This window comes from Lissotriton vulgaris, chromosome 1_1 (genome assembly GCF_964263255.1).
Source record: "Lissotriton vulgaris chromosome 1_1, aLisVul1.2, whole genome shotgun sequence".
NCBI lineage: Eukaryota > Metazoa > Chordata > Amphibia > Caudata > Salamandridae > Lissotriton > Lissotriton vulgaris.
The window spans coordinates 1,895,841,306-1,895,862,147 of NC_141685.1; the positions used below are offsets into that span (position 1 = coordinate 1,895,841,306).

The 20,842-nt window shown below is 40.5% G+C and overlaps 1 protein-coding gene across 3 annotated transcripts in view; it reads left to right on the plus strand.

The window, feature by feature from the left end:
* PPHLN1 (periphilin 1) overlaps positions 1-20,842 on the plus strand; it is a 718,032-nt gene that overhangs the window by 33,981 nt on the left and 663,209 nt on the right. For all 3 annotated transcript variants that reach the window (XM_086919492.1, XM_086919497.1, XM_086919496.1), the window contains exon 2: positions 20,573-20,670. In XM_086919492.1, coding sequence (XP_086775618.1) covers position 20,670 — 1 coding nt within the window. In that variant the 5' untranslated portion in view covers positions 20,573-20,669. The remainder of the gene's footprint in view (positions 1-20,572; positions 20,671-20,842) is intronic.

The window sequence follows — 20,842 nt, forward strand, 5'->3', positions numbered from 1 at the left end:
GTTATACTTAAAAACATTTCTAGGCTGTGCAGATTTATGCAAGTAATGATCACCATAGTGTGTGTAGCAGAACATCTGTTCATAACTAGAGGAACCTTGTAAATAATCATGTTCTGTGAATCTTGCTGACATTACTAAATCAGACATCATATTTTTAATACTTTCAAAGTCCCAATCATCAGAGAATGTACTAGGTTTTACAAAGTCACTTAAGGAAACCTTGAATTGATGAGGATACTTCAGGATTTCGACCGGACCATATATTTCATAGTCAGTTTTCTCCCATACTACCCACCGGGTATTGGAATGGCTGTGACATTTACTGTTGACAGTACTCTTTTCTTCACGTGGGATGATCTGAGTGGTTTGAGGACTAAGTTGATGTTCTGACTTGCTGTGTCCATTGTACTATATTTTCCCTCAATGAATTTTCCCAAACAAAGTACCATGATGAGCCAAAGCAGGAGGAAAAATACACCTAGACCAAACCAGAACTCCATGGAGAAATAAGGTAAATTTCCTTGAGTTGATGAAAGAGTTCTGTTGCTTTTTCTTTAAAAGTCTTTGTTTCTGGCATCAATTCGGGGTCGTTTTGATCTTCAGAAAAGTTATCAAAATTGATGAAGTAGCCAGAGGCAGTTTTGTCAATTGTTGGGATAGTTTTTTCAATTTGTCTTTCGGTAGCACATTCAGATGCCACATCATTGTAGACTGGTGTTTCTTGACGAACTGTTTCAATCTGTGTCTTAAGAGGCACGAGTTCCATGGCATTATTGCATAGTCCCTCTCTGTGCACTGCAGGCTGATCAAATGTGATTAGTCTTTCAGTTTGAACCTCTTGGATTGTTGCAAGTTTGGGTATTCTGTTGTTTCTCGGGAGTCCACTGGGCCTACTGTTGATTATAGGCCACATGCTTGTGGTTTTACCAGGTCGATTGATACAACTCTGTTCTCCTTTTTACCAGCAAGGGGCGGTAGTACTACTGATCTTGTTCCGTTGACTGCTAAGACAGGTACTGCTTTTCTGTAAGAAGGCTCAAATTCCTTCTTCACCGCTATTTTTTCTCTGACTATATCGCCAATCTTTGGAATCCAGACAGGCCTTGCTGGGGCTGGCGGTGCCTCGTCAGTGGTAGCTGGCTGTTGCTTTAACTTTATGTTGCTTAAGGTTTTTCTTGTTTCATTCAAGTCCTGTAAAACAGCCAAACGATCTTTGATGTCAAAGTCTGTTTTCTTATCTTTTACCACTGATACCTGGCTATCTAAGTCCTGAATTCGCATTCTAGTTCCGAACAATAGTTCGTATGGGCTGAAACCTTTTAGAGAATTTCTTGGCAAGTTGTTTAGACTTAACTGGACACTTATTAAATGTTTGACCCACCCAGCACCTGAACCTAATACCTTCGCTGTTATAGATTGCTTTATGTCCTGTTTTTTTTCTTTCTACCACACTGTTCCCTTCGGGGTGTGACGGACAAGAATACCGCAACCCAACTCCCATGCTGGCCATGGCCTCCTTTTAAGCTCGAGAGCTGAAAGCAGGACCCTGGTCAGAATGGAACATGGCAATTGCGTATGTGCCGATAAAGACTCGGAGATCTTTTATAACCGTTCTGGCGTCAGCCGAGCGCTGGGGCCACATTTTTTAAGTGGGTTTAGCCTTAATGATATACAATGTGACGCGTTTCTCTTGTTTGATTGCGCGGATAGATCGCCTTATGCTTTCTATTAGGCTTCCTGACACTACACTGGCCGGTTCTCCACTGCGATCTCTGTTGCAGTCTTCACAATTTTTTGCAAAATCATGAATTCCTTCACTCATTTCCGGCCACCAGTAAACTGATTGCAATTCTCTCAGAGAGTCCCTGATTGTTTGGTGTCTCAGACCCAACCCCATGTGTGCTTCCTGTAATAGGAAACCTCTCCTGTTCATGTTTGGAATTACTCTATCCCCCACTCCAGGGATTCGAGCAAAAGGAACGGAGTTTGCATCGATTTACGTATGCATAATTGAGTGGATAGTTTACGGGTAGTGCTGCACAGTCGCCTTTTACGGACGTTTTTACGGACGTTTAGCATGGTTTCCCCATCAATGTATTTTTCTGAACGCTTTTTTGTGGCTACGGAAGCCGGTTTAGTTGCTTCCGCTGTGTCTGTATTAGCCAATGAATTCCCTGCAACGTGAACGCCATCACGTTGATGACTCAGAGTGTTTATCACGTGAGTCTTTTGTAGTTCTTTCTGTAAAAGAGCTACCTGTTTCCAAAGCATTTTATGCTTTATTGTGGCACCTGTGTCATCTTTGTATCCGTTTTCAATCCAGCTCTGCAACTTAATATTGTAAGAGTTGACGCAAAAATACGAATCGCACACGATTAGTGTCGGGAATTCACGTTCTGCATTTTCAAGCGCCATCTTTAAACATCTGATTTCAGCTCTCTGAGCCGAACAGTATCTAACTGATTCAGTTTTTGTTATTTTCGGTCTGAATTTACCGCACAGCCAACGACCTTTAACAATCGCACAGGCTGCATCGTAGGATTTGTTCTCTACGTTGAAATGCTGTACAAATCTATCTGTATAGATTATACAGGCGTACTGTGGGAGAGGCAGAAGTTCGATTGGCAGAGGATATTCTTCTTCATAAGTCAATTCATTCAGTTTTTCTAATTGTGGGGCGAAATAGTATTTCACATCTTCCGCTCCAAGAGAATCTATACACTGTATCCATTTCGGATCCAGTGACACTGTAGGCAGGTTTACTGGGCTGAATAACGCCTCGAAGGCGGATTCCGCTGTGAGGATATTAATCCTTTTGCCGTGTGCAAGTTCTCGTTCATTCGCTAATGCAGTTTCTACTGCTTTCACAGTATTTTCTGTTGTACTGAATATTTTTTCTGCTTGTGTGTACGAGTGAGATTTAATTGAAATTGGTACCTTTTCTCCCTCATTAGAGGTTAGGTACGTGAATCCGCATCTTCCTGGGATGACTCGGATTACAAGATCGCGTGTATTGTCACGTGTATCTAATTTTGTTTTTGCTAACATGTCTGTTTGCAGTGATCTCAAAATTTGTGTGTTTTTGAGTCCAGTTGATTTGTTTAAAATCAGGTTTAATTAGTTCGTAGAGAGGTTTAACCCTCTCCGTGTAATTTAGAATGTAAGTTCTTCCGAAATTCAGGAAGCCTAGAATCGATTGTAAGTTCTTCAGCGTTTTTGGAGCTTGGAGTACAGCGCACTTCTCTAAGAAGTTGTCCGCTAGGCTTTTCCCTTCACTTGATAATTCGTATCCTAAAAATAATACTGTCAGATGGGCAATTCGAGACTTTTTAAAGTTGAATTTGTAACCCTCTGCTGCGAACCCAAGTATAATGGTGTTCACTCTTTTCAAGTGAGTATTCTAGTCGTCGTCTGCGAGATAGATATCATCTACATAAGCTAATGCCTCATCATCATATATTTGTAGTAACTGTTACTCTAGCTGAGAATAGTCCTGGGCTGTTCTTGAATCCCTGTGGGAGCCTACAGAAATTTTTCTGAGACCCCATTACTGAGAAAGTGGTCAAGTATCTGCTTTCTGGTGCAATGTTTTGACAAAAGAAACCATTAGATATGTCTAATGTCGTTTTATATTTTTTCCTAACTATGTTATTCATTAGTGCAACAATATGCAAATTTTGTACTGCAATTGTTTTGCAACATGCGTTAAGGTGTCTGTAGTCCAAAACTAGACGATATGAATTGTCTGTTTTGGAGACAGGAAACAAAGGATTGTTCATTTGAGAGGTGCAGGTTTCAATCACCCCCTGATATTCAAGTTGATCTAAAATCTCCCTGACTTGTTTTTAAGCTTCTTGCTTAATGGGATACTGCCTTTGTGCAGTCGGTTGATTTTTTTTTAAAATGGATTTTGTGAGGAGGAGAGTCCTCATCCGATCCTACATGATTTTTATATAATGCTGGTGCCTGGGCTACTGCCCATTTCCTTGCATAAGTATATTTTCTGTGAATCGGAATGTGATTCGAGAAGGCAGGCATAATCATTTCCTCGCCACGAGGGCACTCCCTGACAAAGTCTGGGGGCCAATCTTTTTCAGCTAACAGAATGTCATAGCCTTTTAAGAGTTTATCCCAAAATAGACCCCTTATTTTCCTAGTCTTATCACCCTCTATACGCAATGTTATTTCGTATATCTTATGGGGCTCGCTAACTCTGGTGTCGGCAGTTTCTACTTGAATGTATTCATTCGTGTCCACTGTCTCCAGATGACTCATCAGGATCTTGCGGGCTATACTGATTTCTGCTGCACTGTCTAACATTGTCTGTGCCCACTCCCCGTTTTACAACTGTGTCCTCAGTATTCTCGGCATGTTCGATTACTCTAATACTGGCTACCTTCTTTTTTGGAAATTGTAACTTTTTACTTTGAGCAGATTCCTTGTCTTTGGACTTGGTGTGCTCTCCTGGGTCTGACCGTCCTCATCTTTCCGATTTCTGCGAAAAAGATCGAGAGGGACGTGTATCAATACTTTGATATCTATCAGGCTTTTTCAAAATATCCCTATTTCTAAGGTTATATCTTTTCTCAGAGGGCTCCCTCTGGGGAGACTGGTGTTCTCGAGTCGGAGTTCTTTCCCTCCGTCGAGGAGACCTTCCTCTGGACTGGAAAACTTTTTCCTTGGGAGTGGATTGTTTATTTCCATCCCAGCTCTTTTTAGGAGTGTTTGAATTATTTTTAATAAATAATTTTACTAACTCTCTATATGCCTTTGTTAATTCTCTTATTTTAACTAAGAGTTCTTCACTTGACATTTTATCAATGTCTGGATGTGGTGTGTAGCTGGCTAGAACCGGCCACGTTGCTCCTGGTCTACCTAGTGGACCGAGCCTGGTTATATGATCATTATGTTTTAGGGCGCCTTTAAACCAGAGCAGGTGCTCTTGGAATTTTAATGGAATTTCAATCTCCTCGAAAGGAGCGTACTCTTCCGGTGGATCCCCTATTTTGTAATAGTGGAACTCGTGTGTTGCGGCGTTTGCCGCTGGAAATTTTATCCATGAATAGAATACCTCTGTCTGCCGATATTCGTGTGCCTCTATCACGAAGACGACTGTGCCACCTTGTGTGGTCAGTCCATTTTCTATAAGTTTTGACGTTATAGATTTTCTTAAATGTGCCGGGATGATTATTGCACCCGGTTCAGTAATACCGGCGTCGCGTTGATTTGCATCTACTGCGGTTTCAACGGTCCCGTTTTCAGTGTCTGACATTTTACTGTCAGAAAGGTTTTGCAGAGCAGGTCTCCAAGGAGACAAAGATTAGGTGCACAATATTTTGGAACACTGTATCCTTCAACGTTGAATAAACCAGAGCTTTACATAGGAATCTCTTCCTACTAAGGTCGGGCGGATTTTAACCTTTCACCCACTCCAGACGTCTATTGGAGTATTTACGGGAGAAAGGGGTCTGTGTGAAACATGCACGACTGAGTTACTCTAACGTCTTGCGTTAGTTTTATCGCTTTACCAAACGTTGGGCGCCATGTAGTGTAGTTCCTATTTTCCCAATAGGCCCTGCGCATTGGAATAACAAACAGTAGTATGGACGTAGAAGTGCGGATCTTCCAGGTCTCCACTGACTATGCTTAACTTAATTGGGTATATTACCAACTAGCTCAGAGGTCACTGGAAACTTTCTTGACTGAATAGGAAGTGATCAGCTTCCCTGGTACAGACAAGAAGGGATTTAGTATGCCAACAACCGCATAAACATGACAACTTTGCTCCTTAGAATAAGAGTCAATCTCTAGAGTCGTGTGAAACAATAGACAGTTATTTTACTCAGTCAGTTTTGTGCAGATTACTTTCACCAATATGCAGAGAATAGAGAGATGGGCGTTTTCAATAAAAAGGTATTATTTATTGAACAGTTGAGAAATGAATTGCCACAATTGCAAGACTAGTTATTATAAAAAGTGCGTACAGTAGTATTGCGAAATAATACTGTAAAAGCATTGATATGGTTTCTTAGCCATACAATGGTTTAAAATGAATAAAATATATACATTCATATATACATTTAGCTAACGTACTCAACTGGTGCTTCTAACTACGCCTACCCCAGTGTACCTGACCTAAGCCTAATACTTGGGAGGGAGTAAGTAAGTAGCAGTTTTAGTTATGTTGGTTTTGCCAAGGTTTGCTTCAAGAATTCTCTCTAAGGGTTTAGTCAACACCATACCTCTGATATAGAATGTTGGAGGTCTTGTATCTCCTTCCAGGACTCGATATCCCAGTCACTCGCAAGAGTAGGCTGGAAACGCCGGAGCTGGATTTTCTCGGCAAGAGAAAAGACAGCGTCTCTCTCAGCGCGTTGAGGAGGAGGAGGGGCAGCGTCCGTGGGCAGCTTGCATCTGCTGGGCTCTGTAAGGGACAGCTGTTCTGCTCCTATGTTCACCACACCATCGTTCGCCGATGTCGGTGAGGCAGCGATGGCATCAGTATCAGCGTGGCAGCGTTTGCTAAAGGCAACGTTGGTAATATTTATACCTGAAAGGTGCCTTGTTTGACGTAAGTTTTTGGACATAAGACGTCAATAAAGATGTCACTAGGAAGTGATCGTCTCTCAGTGCTCATTAGAGTTCTATTACTAATCAAAACATAGCAAGCGGGGCTTTCCCAGGTTGCTGAGTTTTTATCTTGTTGAAGAACTCTGAGTGTAATCTAGGAATCTTAGATAGTTGCTTCTGCTGTGTCATTTGCTTTAATGAGCTGCAGAGGAAGCTGCAGAGGAAGAGATTCTGAAATGTGGCTCTGATCGTGTGAGGTCAGAGACTAGTTTCTGAATATTGCATTTGATCGGTTATGCCAGTATAGGGGTACAAAGGGATTATAGCCGTATAGGGGCTTAAGGTCACAGTATTGATCGGGATCCTAGATTAGAACGTGACAAGCTAAACGCCTTGTTGTTTACTCGAATGTTTCTAGTGACCTCTGAGCTAGCTGGCACACGCAATTAAGTCTAACATATTCAATAGAGACCTAGTCGACCTCAGTCCTACGTCTAAGCTATCGTTTATGTTATTCCAATGCGCAGAGCCTATTGGGAATATAGGAACTACACTACAAGTCTAGCAGGTTGTACGACACTGTAGTGCCTGGCACCACAAGGGTTTGTTAAAAGAACCCTCATACACCAACCTAGTTGGTGTCATGCTTCATCATCCGGTACCTAGCTTAGTAGCCGAATGCTACTCACCTGGTTACAGTGGAGCTGTTTCTTTTTTGTGTGTAAATATGTTGAAGTGGTGGTTTTAAAAATGCCTCTGGGGCTCTAACTGATAATTACTTTATTCCCAGTGGTCCAGGGTATGTTTAAAAATGATGAGTGGATAACGTAAAAGACTATTAGTTGTGTCTTAATTATCTGCCGGTCTACATGTTTCAGCCCGTGATAATATTTAATTGGACTTTCTTCAGGACCTCTCTCACAATGAATAAAATAGTAGTGAAAAAAGTGAGAAAAAGTGAGTGGTGAAAAACTTCAAACCATGTGTATACGCATTTTGAAGCACACGCGCTAAGGTGTGTTAAATATGCTCTGTGGACTGACCTTAATTTGGGTCCACACCTGTGTATGTACCTGTAAAAGAAACAAGTGTTTGCATAGCCAATCGGTTTCCCTTTGGGGCCTTATAAGTACTACAACCTGCAATTTAGTTGCTTCCTTGGTGATTTTCGGTGAAATGTGGAAAGACTAATAATTATGTGGTTAATGAATTGTCAGCGAGGAATATTAGGTAACAAGTGATCTTCATGAAAGTAATAAGGGGGATTAGGAGCGTTAAGGGATTTTGGTTAAGTAGTGACAACGGGTAGGTGTTAAGTAGTCCTCAGATGATGGCAGCAGTATGTTAAAATAGTCCGATCCATGGAAGTGGATGAAGTCCAGCATAACTCTTTGAAGTCAGATAACTTTGATTGGAAAAAATATCCATTTACTTTTGATTAGAAGGTGGTTAGTGCTATGCTATCTAATGGAAACCATGCAGACATAGATGGACTTAAATGAGATAACAAGGCGTAATGTGTGGATGTTTAATGAACATGGATTCAATGGTAGAAAGTAGAGGTTTTGATAGTTATGTTGTAAGCACAAGAAGTGGTATGCGTGAAATGGTTGCGACCTGAGGAACAGCACTTGTGTTGGTGTTTAAGTTCAGGGTTTCCTTTTAGGCTGGAAGGATTTGTCGCAGTAGTAGCTTGTATTTGGATGGCTTTCTTTGGTTATTGTTTTTGTTTATCTTCAATTACTTCAAATAGTTTGGATTTAGCGTTCGTTTGTTCATCCTCTTTATATTCCATTGTAGTATTGGACTGCGTACGCTTATTGGTAGTTGGTTTGTGTTCATTGTAGTGTACGTCATGGAAGGACATGTAATTCAAGATGGCTGAAAGGTGAGTAGAAAGTTGGTGTGTGGGGAATGAGTAGAGTACAGGTTGCTTGGTGTGTGTGTGTGTGTGTGTGTGTGTGTATTTAATAAATACGTAGTATGTGCGGACTTCTGTGAGGTCCCCATCGCTATCACAGTGCATAATGCCTAAATATGAGTCACATTTTCTTCAGTGTGTTCCTCCTGTCACAAATCAATACTTCAACTATTTATTACACAATTATTGCTTGAAATAGCCAGGAGGTAGGACAGAAAACGCGCATATCTACGGTTTCCAGTTGTCAGTTGTCATTTGCTGCTGGGGGAGATTTGCAGCACTAAACACCAGAAATCATGTTTCTACAATTTAACCGCCAATAACTCTTGAAACTCCTGACATTCTCCGATGGGTCCTCTTTATCATACACATTTTAGTTAAAAAATAAATAAATAAATACTTTTTTTAATAAAATACATTATAATCTCTTATATTGAGTATTTTATATGCCTTGTATATACAATGGTTTTAATCAATCAAGCATAATAAATTGACTTGACTTGACCACTTCATGCTTTTAGTTATGTATTTATTTAAAGTGGTCGTTTTTAAACATGTTTTGAAAAACATTCCTGCCCTGATGACAATACTGTTAATTAACTAAGAGGCAAGTTAAGGGTCATGGGTATCTTATATGTGGCTAGGTTTGTATTATATATGGAGCAACTGTTAAGTCTATTAAATAAAACAAGAGTTTTCTTTTAAGCAGACATGTTGAGCTCCGGTATTTGAAGGTTCTCTCATATGTGATAAAGAAGAAAATGTCGGCTCCGTGAATTAAAAATATTTGTCCTTGATTACAATTTAAAATCGATTTGAGTCAAAGGCATTGCAATTAGATCGAGTAGATTACTGAAGTCACTAGCCGTGCAGGTCTAGTAAAAGTTTTATCATTTTTCGAGGACTGGTTAACCCCTAAATGTCCCTTGTGACAACTATCAAAAATGTTACCTCTTGGACTATTCTGAGGTGTGATCCCTCCACCTCTGATTGCCTGTTCATCTTCACTTTTCACAGTCCGCTCATTCCTTATTTCGCAAATGTACTCGCACCCTTTCATCTTTCATTATTAGCCAGCGTTCCCTTGAGCATTCCCAGCTTCTACTCCTCGCATTAAATTGCATTTTACTTTTTGTTCCATAATCTATTCATCTACAGGCAGCACTTTTACAAGATGTGGCATCCTACTTAAAGTTTAGTTAGTCTTGTAAACTCATGGACATTAGTGCAGTACATGGTAATGCATTGATTATTCCGTCAGCAGTGAGTGCTTTTGTTAGGGATTTGTGATCACTCCTTAACAGTATTGGTATTCCCCAGATAAACTGGCAGAAGTACTGCAACCCTCATGCACACACACACCAACTTATTCCTTTCCATTACAGAACATTGCTCCTCAGTTGGTTAAGAAACACTCGCTCACAACTCTCTCCTTATCAGTTTGAGTGAGCACAGCTCCCAACCCCTTCCAACTTACATCTGCAATGACAGTACTTTTTGCCATAGGGTCAAATCCTTGTGGCAGACACACCACACGAATATCTTTTTATAATAGAGAAATTCTACTGACATTCTTGAGGTCATACAAATTTGACCTTGTTTTTCAACAAGTGTCTAATACCCTTAGTGTCACCTGCAATTTTTACACACATTTTGAATAAAATGTTACTGAGACTGAAAAGGCTGTGACATCATCTTAACTTTCAGGTGAAGGATGCCCTCTGATTTGCTTGTATTAATTCTTTTCTTTGACTTAATTCCTTAACATCCAACTTCATACACCAAGTCAGTCACATTATGCACTGCAAATTTTCACTCAACTGTCAACTCTTTGTTTTCCAAGAGTTTCAAAACTTTGTCCGTCTCATAACTTGTACTACCGTGGTTTTTTCTATAACTAGGCTACAAGGATATCATATTGAAAGAAGTTAATTCCTGAGCGCTGTTTAGAAACTTGTGTATTCATTCTTGCAATACTGCAGCCACTGTACTGTTGGGTTGTAAGGATACTTGAGATATGCTGCTCATGGCTTGATTTGTTATAGACCACAACTCATGAACTTTAACAGGGGAAATGTATCAATCAATATATTCTCACTAAGATGTCTAGGATCGACAGTGTTTTGCTTTCCCATTGGCCTATCTTGCCAGAAACCGAGGGACTACTCAATCTGATTACTCTAGAGATTTGATCATTCAAGCCTCCTGTAATTTGCGCAGCTTTTGGGCGACCTCTTGTGTAACTACCATCGGAATACTTCTGACCTGGTGTAAGCATGGCCCTGTATCCTCTTTCACATTCTTACATTACTCTGACCTATAAAGTCACTTTCTGTAATACTTGTTCAGGACTGTTGGAAACAAGTATGATGTGAAGTGTTACCTGATTTCCTCCCCCCCCCCACCCGCCCCCCCCCCCCAATCTAAGAACAAATGTCCCTTTTCTGTAGGGTACTGTTATTTTCATACTCCTCGGCTCTTAATTTCGAATATCAGTTGGCTGTACCTCATTTCATTTCAATAGGAGGTTCTCCTGTTTTTATTTATTTAAGACTAATACATACTTGTATATTCCCTCAGACCTCCCTTAGGTTCTTGGAAACAAGTCCATCAATCCATGCCGCATGTACCATAGGTATATATTTTGAATCCAAGTTGTCTTTTACTGTTCATAAGCACATCTCCTTATTCAGCAGTTCTTAGATTTTTCTCCATTTGACTATGTTTCCTCCAACACAGAGAGGGCAAGATAAGCTTTTTTTGTTTCCACATTTCTAGACCTCTTCGAATATTGAAATGTAATTTAAAAATTGGTCCCTCCATTCTTGCCATTCCATAGCAGCTCTTTCTTGTGAGGAAAGGTAAACATGTGGGGGAGACAAATGTAAAACTTCAAGTGCACTTGTTTTTACAAACTTGCTTTACCTAAAATGAAAAAACTCCAATAATAATCAAAAGTATATTGTATGTTGCTTGTCAACAACTGCATTATATTTGATTTGCAATTTTACTAGCAGGCAAAGTGAGTCACTTGTTAAACACAAGCTTGCTACATGCTGACCTTCTGCAATGACTGTTATACGAGTGCAGTGTAAGTCCTTTGCAGCGAGTGAAGGCATGGTCTCAGGGTTCACCCTTAAGAACTGGTATGCTGTGCATGCTCTTTCTTTAGTACCCTGCTTTATATATCCACACAAATGGCAGCTATGTTGGGTTACAATTGTGTGGCCTTGTGTTTTGATGTTCGTATCCACTCTTTTTATTCTCAGGATAACAGTGCTTAGGGGAAACAACGTATGGAGGAAATGAGCATGACTACATGTTAGCCAGCACTTGGTGTAAATATTTGAGCAGCTGTCTTCCCTTGCTGTACCAACATATTCTATTGAGACTGTGTGTACTGCAGTAAAGTAGTGATTTAGTGCAGAACGTCTTCTCTAGGTTCATGATATAAATATTTCTAGTCCGCATTTGTGAGAACCTGCACAAATTGCGCTGCAGAGTTTAACAGAATTAGACACAGTTTAACTTATCCAAAAATAATTGCACTCTTAGTTGATACCACTCCTATTCTTTCCTTCATAGAATTGTGGTTAAAATTAGTGCTGACTTATCCGTGGCTATTATTGGGCCGTGCAGTTGGTGAATGTCAATGGCTGGATATCTGATTGTGCGGAACCAGCCTCTAGGGTCAATATATAGAGGCCTGCAGACACTACTATATAGGAAGCGTGTTGACAAGCTTCTCGCGACACATATACGCGGATGGTAGTGAGGGTGTGGAAAGCTGGCACGAAATACAGCTCTCCAGAATGACGCCGCTTTAGGCAGGGAATTTTTTGAAGGAGGTAGGAAGCCTGGATGGCTTTGCCAAATGGGAATTGCTAGTTATAGAGACCTTAAGTGATATTTGGAGAGGAGGGGCGTATATTGCGTTTACAGAGTTACAACGAGACTACGAGATGGGGCAGGGTGAATGGCTCAGGAAACACGTAGAGGAAGGTGAATTAATAGTAGAAGCTTCACCTTAAGAAGATGGGGTTTTGACAGAGCAGATATGTGAAAAGACAATCGCGCTCTTCTATCGAAAGATGATTATTAATGCCCCAGATCCCATGAACACGATTAGGCAGACATGGGAGCATGACGTCTGCACTTTAGAGGAAGATCAATGGACGGAAAATACTCCAGGGCCCAAGGGAGGTGGCAATGCGTGCCAGATTCCAGCTCATACAACTCAAGGTGTTACATAGCGTATACTACCCCAGATCAGCGTTGTATAGAATGTGGAGGAGTGAAAGTGCGAGTTGTCACAGGGGGTGTGAATCGGAGGGAACTTTTTATCACTTGATATGGGTGTTCCCAAGCCTATAGGAATTTTGGATAAAGACAACAAGGGTAATGTCGGAGGTGGTAGATATGAATGTGCCATTAGATCCCCAATGACTCCTTTTAACAACTGAGGCTATCGAAGACTGGCCCGACATGTGAAGCTATGGCTGATGCTGGCAGCAGTGGTTGCTAAACGTAATATAGCACGGAAGTGGGGGGCAATACCCACCCTGTTGAATGGTAAAAAATGTATCCTGTTAAGTTAGCCTTTACTCCTCTTCCATTTTGTCTACCAGCCTCTAATTTCTGTCTTTCTGCTGGGAATTTTGTAAAGTCAGAAGTTACATGTTCACTGGAAAGCTGATTGTACTGATAATACATGCGTGCCACAGTAAGTAGTCCTGCCCGGCCGAAGGGCCAAAGTGCACAGATGTATAATCTGTTAGCCCACCAACGCCTGTAACCTCCCTTGCCTAACTACAAAGATGACTTTGGTAGAGGTTTAATCAGGATTCAACAGTTCAGCATGTAAGCATTATACAAAGGGGTTGTGTAAGCATTATTTAACCATGACAAATGGGTTTTAGTGCTTGTCTTACTGTACCAAAAAAGTATAAAAGATAGGTTTGAAACCATGCTCATCAGTTCCCTCTCAGGCACTTGCAGTGTCTGTATGATGGACTCCGCTCATGAGATTTATTAAACTTATGTTTTGTTCCACTCCAGTGTTGATCCTCTTTTCGTGTACCCGTAGACAAAGGGTGGCCCTGCACCATTGAAACAGATAAGATATCTCACTTCCACAACCCCAACAATGGAGGAATGGGAAAATTGCCTGGATTGGGGCTGGCAAGCAGAATCGGTGATTTATAAAAGTAGAGGGTGCCCCAAAAAAAGTGGAGAAAATCTGGTCAGCATGGCAGATATATCGTGTACTCTAAGAGGGAAGCAGAGTACGAATGGGGTCTTCTTACTAGGGTGGGCTCAGACTGGTCAAAAGAAATAGATAATTCACCTGTATATGAGACCAATGATGCTATATTACTATTCTGTGTATGTGCAATAATTTTGTGGATCAATAAAAAGTTAAAAAGAAAAAAAAAGAAATTTGTGCTTACCCTTTTTATTTTATTTTTGTCCCATTTCCTCGTACCAACGCACCCACCGTATTTCACAGCATAAGTCCATCTGTCATTAAACAATGTTTAGGTTAGGATGCAGAAATGCTGTTCTCCTAATGACTGTGAACTAAGGCTGCTCTAGCCATCAAATTGTGGAAGTAACACTCTATACTCTACGTGTTCGATAAACTTATTGTGTTGTAGCCCTGAGCACACATACTGCCTCATCCCTAGTGCACATATAAAGGCCCGGTTTGAAATACTTAAACCACAGGGGGTGATGATGGACAGAGTTTCTGAATTAAGCAGAATACTCTCACCCAGTCAAGAGATCAGGGCTTAATCCAACACCGTTTTTTAGCTCACTGCACCATCCCAGCTCAGAACCTGGCTATATGCAAATTAGTCTGTCCCTGGCCCAGTGTATCATGGGAACAGGGCAAACCAAACTACCAAGCCAATTCTTTCACTGGGAAGGAAACAAGCTTCCGGGGACCGGTTTCTGGCATTTCAGCCGTCTTCGGCCCGGCTTGCTTGAATCCTGATGGTGCAATGAGCAAGGGACTCACGTCTGAGTATACCCTTCCACGCTTATGGTGGACAAAATAATTAAACCACAGGGGGTGGTGATGGACAGAGTTTCTGAATTAAGCAGAATACTCTCACCCAGTCAAGAGATCAGGGCTTAATCCAACACCGTTTTTTAGCTCACTGCACCATCCCAGCTCATAACCTGGCTATATGCAAATTAGTCTGTCCCTGGCCCAGTGTATCATGGGAACAGGGCAAACCAAACTACCAAGCCAATTCTTTCACTGGGAAGGAAACAAGCTTCCGGGGACCGGTTTCTGGCATTTCAGCCGTCTTCGGCCCGGCTTGCTTGAATCCTGATGGTGCAATGAGCAAGGGACTCACGTCTGAGTATACCCTTCCACGCTTGAAATACAACACATCACCATTCAGATTTTAGAATACCTACATCGCACTATAGTCTGTAATGAACACCCTGCCCTGGACATAGAAGACCACAATAAAATCAAGACTACACCTCTGAAGTGGATGCCCAGGTATTAGAAAGATTTAAGGTTCAAGCTTGAAACCTAATTAAAGATGTCTTCCTCAAAACAAGGTGGGCAAAGGAACATTAACGTTATAAAACTTCTACTCAGAAACTCCTGAATCTCTTTCTGTGTCTCTTGGATAGAAGTTTTGAGGTAGATGTAGGAGTATGTTGGTGTAATGTGCCAAAAGTTTGACCTCATAATTGTGTACTGATATTTCATGCATTTTTTATCCTAACAATGTCATTAGAGCTCAAATAAAAAGAATTCATGAGAGGGACAGCAACACATAATGTTACTGAGCTCAGTCTGCAAGAGAGAAATTTACTAGGTTACAACCCCATTTTGGGTGACATACCAACTTTGCATCAATCTGATCAGATTGTTGAGGGGGGCAGGCTAATAAAGTGCCTGTGATAGAAAAGACCTATGTAGTTCATCAAATGACTTGTCTGTGTTGAAAGCTGCCCCACACTATGCTTTGTCTGATTTTATTTTTTGTGAGGGAAATTATGAATAACGTGTTACAGAAGGGTGCTAATTGGCCTTAAAACAAAACCATCTAGCTATTGTGCCGATAAGATATGGATCAGATTTTCCTAACCATTTCCTATTCTTTGATCTATAATTTTTCTGTTGATTCCGATTAAAAAGGTTAGTCTGCAGTTTTTTGTTTTGAAATTGACTTAATCGTTTTAGGGATGAGAGTGATAAGGATTTCTGACTTCCCAAAATGTCAAAACAAAAGAACAAGAGTCCCTTAGTAGAGGTGCAAATATATTGAAAAATTATTAGTCTTCAAATCTGATATTGTGTGATGAAAAGATCATGGTCAAAATGAGAGAAAAACCCCACAAAACTGTAAGTGCTGTATTTTCATGGGAATTTTCAGAAGATGGTAAATCTTTTCATCGGTTGGAATGATAACCTACTTGATATCTTGCTTATTGACATTAAACAGTATTGCACATTGGAGATACCCGCGTTAAAAGCAATTGTAATAAAAAGGTTCCAAAGATGAGAAAAGCAAATAAACAAGCATTGGCAAAGCTATGCGAAATGTATTGACTTGGTAATTTTTTTAAAAACATTTTGCACAGGAGTGTCAGCTGTTGTGCAGCATGGCTTAAAAAGAAATTAAAAAAGCACCATGACATGGCTAGCTCTGACCGTGTCTTAGGATTACATTTTATTTACTTTAAACCATGTTGCACAGCAGGCTGCACTGCTGAGCAACATTTAAAACCAGCATTGGCATAGCTAATAGGTCTTGCCTTTGGGACCTTATAAGGGTTTAGCCATGCAAACGTTGATGTTGTTGCACCAAGGATATTGCGCTGGATAACTAAACACTTAGAAGGTCTCAAAGGCGAGACCTATTGACTATGCCAATGCCTGTTTTAAATAACGCTTAACACGGGCCTTTGTCTTCTTCAGAGCGCTGGAATGTCACCCAAATTCTGACCTACTTTAGGAAGAGACTAATATCGAACAGCAGACCGGAGCCCATCCAGCCTAAAATAAAATAAAAAAGAGAATATGGAGAGAGAGAGGGGAAAGTCGATTAACACATAATTCACTCAAGGAGAAAAAAACGTAAGCAGTTAGGGCTAGGATCCTTTTGGCGTGGATCCTTCTGGATGAATTAAAAGTCAAATGCTTGTCTGGCAGCTAGAGAACATAGACATGTTTCATCCAGAAATAGTAGAGTCACTAGAAATAAAAAATATTTGCCTTTAAAATATGATAAAAAGGAGTCTTTTTACACAAGAGCTCTCTGACTGCCCTACACCAGCAATAGTCTGTTTTCCTATGCTTGGGTGGTCGCTCATTCATTCCCTTGCCTCATTGTCTATTTTGAGCAGGGAAAGTTAATTGTGAGGCCTCCGGCTTGTCAACATTACAGTGGGTTAATGTGATTTTTCGGTTTCACTCCAGGTTACAGACCGGCAACAGCAGTGTGCTAGATCGGTTGCAATGAGTGGGTGTGAGCTTGCTTGTCAACACTTGCATGTGCTGAACATAACTCACAGCGACCTTGTTCACAGAACTGAGTCATTCTCTGTATTTACCACGGCTCCTGCAACTGAACCAGGCTTGACTTTCTTATGTCCGCTGTATTTTCTGATGATGCAAAGACACATGTGCATCGGAGTTGGAGAGCTACTTTTCCCTGTTCCAAGGCAACGGAATTATGGAATGAGGAGAGGATGTGACATAACGGCTAGAGCTGCCCACTTTGAAGCAGCGAAACCGGGTTCGACTCTCGGCCGGAAGGAAGCTCAATCCTGTGATTCTGGGCAGATCACTCTGGGTCTGAATCCAAAAAGTCATGGGGGAGCCTGCTTTCAGAGTGAAATCTCTGTGATCAGAATTTTAATTGGAACACTAAAGTGCTGTGCGGTCCTCCCCCAGGTATGCAGAGAGCCTTTTTTTTAATCAAGCCCTAAATCTCTCTGTGCCTAAAAATAACATGTGCGCTCTTTCATCTTAGTTCGCTCTACATAAACTGGAAAAAAAAAGAAAATATATGGTCCGTCTCCCTTAAACCAACTCTTGATTCGGCGAGGGACATTTTACATTGGTTAATTTCCTCTGGCCTAGAATCCCCAGGGTCATATTTTAGTACTGTGCTTGGTTCTTTTGTAAATTGCCACATTCTCATTTACGCCGCATAGAATTCTTTGCGACCGTGCAAGTGATCGCGAAAGCAACCTAATTAAAAGCACTCGCGAAGTGGCATTTGTGTTGCTATGACAACGAAAGCTTCGCAATATGGCGTCGGACTGTCCACAGTCCATATGGACATGAGCATGCTGCTTGCTATGGACAAATGGCAAGAGCAGCCATGTTTATCCATGCAAACGCGTGCATGCAAGCGATGGGGAGAATTGATGACAAAAGGCACTCGCATAGCGAGCGCAGCACATGCGCTGCTATCGCCAGGCGAGACCTAAAAAGAAATAGCACGGGGGGATGGGTTCAAGAAACATTACCAACGAAGGAGCAAGTTGGGAAAGTCATCGGAGGGTGGGTGAATCCATGGGGTAGGCCCGGGCCTCTGAAAGAGACTACACACACATCGGGACATGTTAAACACAAGTAATGGCTTTTCAATACATTAACAGTATGACATCAATGAAAAAGAGTAAATATTTTTTTTTAAAGTACCCGATAATATCACAAATTGGAGACCTCATTGGTTAAAGGCATACGTTTACACAAATATTTGAAATTTTTTCATCAAGGGAAGATTTTACTGCTAGATGAGCTGTAAGGTAAAGAATTCTGAGCTTTTGGTTCTGTCCCTGAACACACATCAAACGGTTACATTTTACTAAACTACAAGCATTATTATGTTTGTCTACAAGTCATCCTTTGCTTGTCTGTTCAACTTTCAGTTGAAAAGCGGTTATTGCATAAAGTCATCCTTTCAAATTGGATGTGTTTTTATTATTAATCCCTGCAAGAGAGAAAAACTCGACATACATAGTTAGTAATGTTTGGATTGTTTTTTCTTTCCAGTCCTCATCAAACACTTCGACATAAAGACTTGGTAAAGATGAAGTGAATAAAAACTATTGTGTGTGGAATGCGGCTATAATTGTAGGTAAGATTCAAGCAGGCTCAACGTAGCCACCGCACATGCCTACTGAGGCACGCAGACCTCTGCTTTCCCAAGCGGCCTGCATTCATTACGTTTAGTCTGCGTCATTTCAACACCACCATATTAGCCAACAAGCGTGTTATGAAACACCCACTACCGCTGACCTCCCAGGGCATGCTCTGCATCCAAGTGAACCTGAAACAACCGTATTTGAAGATGGGATGGAAAATCTGAATATTTTGGCAAGTCTACTGACTTATTATTTTCCATGATTGCTTTAGGGCACATGACCTCCTTGTTATGCCTCACCTTAATTTGCTTAAAGTGCCCTCCATTCAGACAGCTGAAGAAAGCAAGACTCATCACCACGGGGAGGGTGACCAACGTAATAAAAAAACAGCAGGAGGGGTTGCAGGGCTCAAAAAATCATATAAAGTTTACTAGACCTGTAGGTATGTACAAAGAATACTCCTATATAAAAATAGAAAAAAAATCATTGAATATATCTTTGTATTTTGGATAAATAAACTTTAAAAACCCCTGGTCTGGTGCAGGACCGTATAATATATCATGGACAGACTGCAGTCTATTCTATGAAATTGTTTTGGAGCAGTTTCTGTTTCTTCTTAACATAAAATTTAAAGTAATACAGATGAGAAGTAATACATTTGAAAAAGCAATGTGTAACTCCATTAAATGTTCGCTATCAAGACAAATGGAGATGTAATCTAGATGATATAAATGTAATCTGTCAGTAAGACTTTACTGAGAAATGCTCCTCATCCTCACCATATCAAGTTCTTGGGAGGATACACCAGGCAGAGAATTGCAGGAATTTCCCCCACCTAATTATTTCTGCTCACCATGCCACCCCACCGGCAAACAGATCCCACAATTAAGAGCTTAAAAGTTACCTTATAAAGATTTCACTTAATTGCACATCAAAGGACTCGTGTCATAACCTTGGTTAGTGAGCACGAATATATAATACACAATTTAGAGTTTTATTTAAATTTTAGATATTATACTCTATTGTCTTCACTCACACAGACATCCATGGTCACCCATAAAGACAGTCACTCCTCACTACTGATTGCAAAGATCAGTTCTTGAAAGTTGTGATTCACAATTAGCCTGAGATGCAATGTTAAACTTCCTGCTTAGTGCTCTGTTCAAATATATATAATTCCTGGAATTCTGTACCTAATGTAGCCTCTCTTACGATAGAAAGACTAGAAAAATATGAATACAATATATCTTGTGAGAACAGCTTTATAATGAAATGGCTTATTGGTCGTATTATGCATGTACAATTCCTTTGTCTATACACCTCTTGGCTTAAAATGGCCCAGCCTCATTGACATTATCCACATAACCTTCACTCACTCTAATATCTGAACAAAGAACCAGATTTAACCAGAACTCTCCTACTTTGGTGCAAAATTGGTAAATTGTCCAAAATTTATGAATGATCTAAAAGTGCATTTTATGTGAACTTGTCAACTCATTCTTAACTCCAGAGGAGATACTGCTCCTTTCTATTGAAGACAAGCCTCCAAGCACACACAAGTGAATCCAAAATGTAATGGTGTAATCAATCCAGTCGTCCATGTATTCCTCAGATTCTTTCTTTATTTGTTCAATACCCTCCGCCAGCCAACACGTGTTTCATTACTGGGAAAGTTCACCCGCAACTTCCTCAGTGCTGGGAAAAACAATAGTGTGACATACAAATCCAAAGTTGCATACACATTGTGAGATTGTCACTCTTTGTTTTAATTCGATGTTGTTTGTTCTTCAGATCTTCTGAGTGACTCATTCAAAGACCATTCATTTTGTAAAGTGGTCAACCTTGAATATACCTAAATTGACAGTTAAAGAATTAGTCTAAAGAGTGATCTGTGATCCTTGGTCTCAGCGTGTATTTTTGATTTAATGGATTCATACTTTTACTTCACAGGTGCTGGGCTGGGCTCGTCACTGAACATCACTGAAAACGTTCTGCTGAAGAGCAGTATCCATTGTGACCCTTCTTGTCATCAGCAAATTCTAAAACCAGTAGGTATTTGGGAGTGTATTGCTTTTAGCTTATTACATTTTGTTTCACACTCTCTATTGATGATGGATGATTAGAAATTAATTTGTCAGGTCCCACTTTGAGCCTTGTATTTTTGAGTATGTGGTCTACTATCTGATAAATTTGATTTGCCAGGTGACCTGCTACAAATCT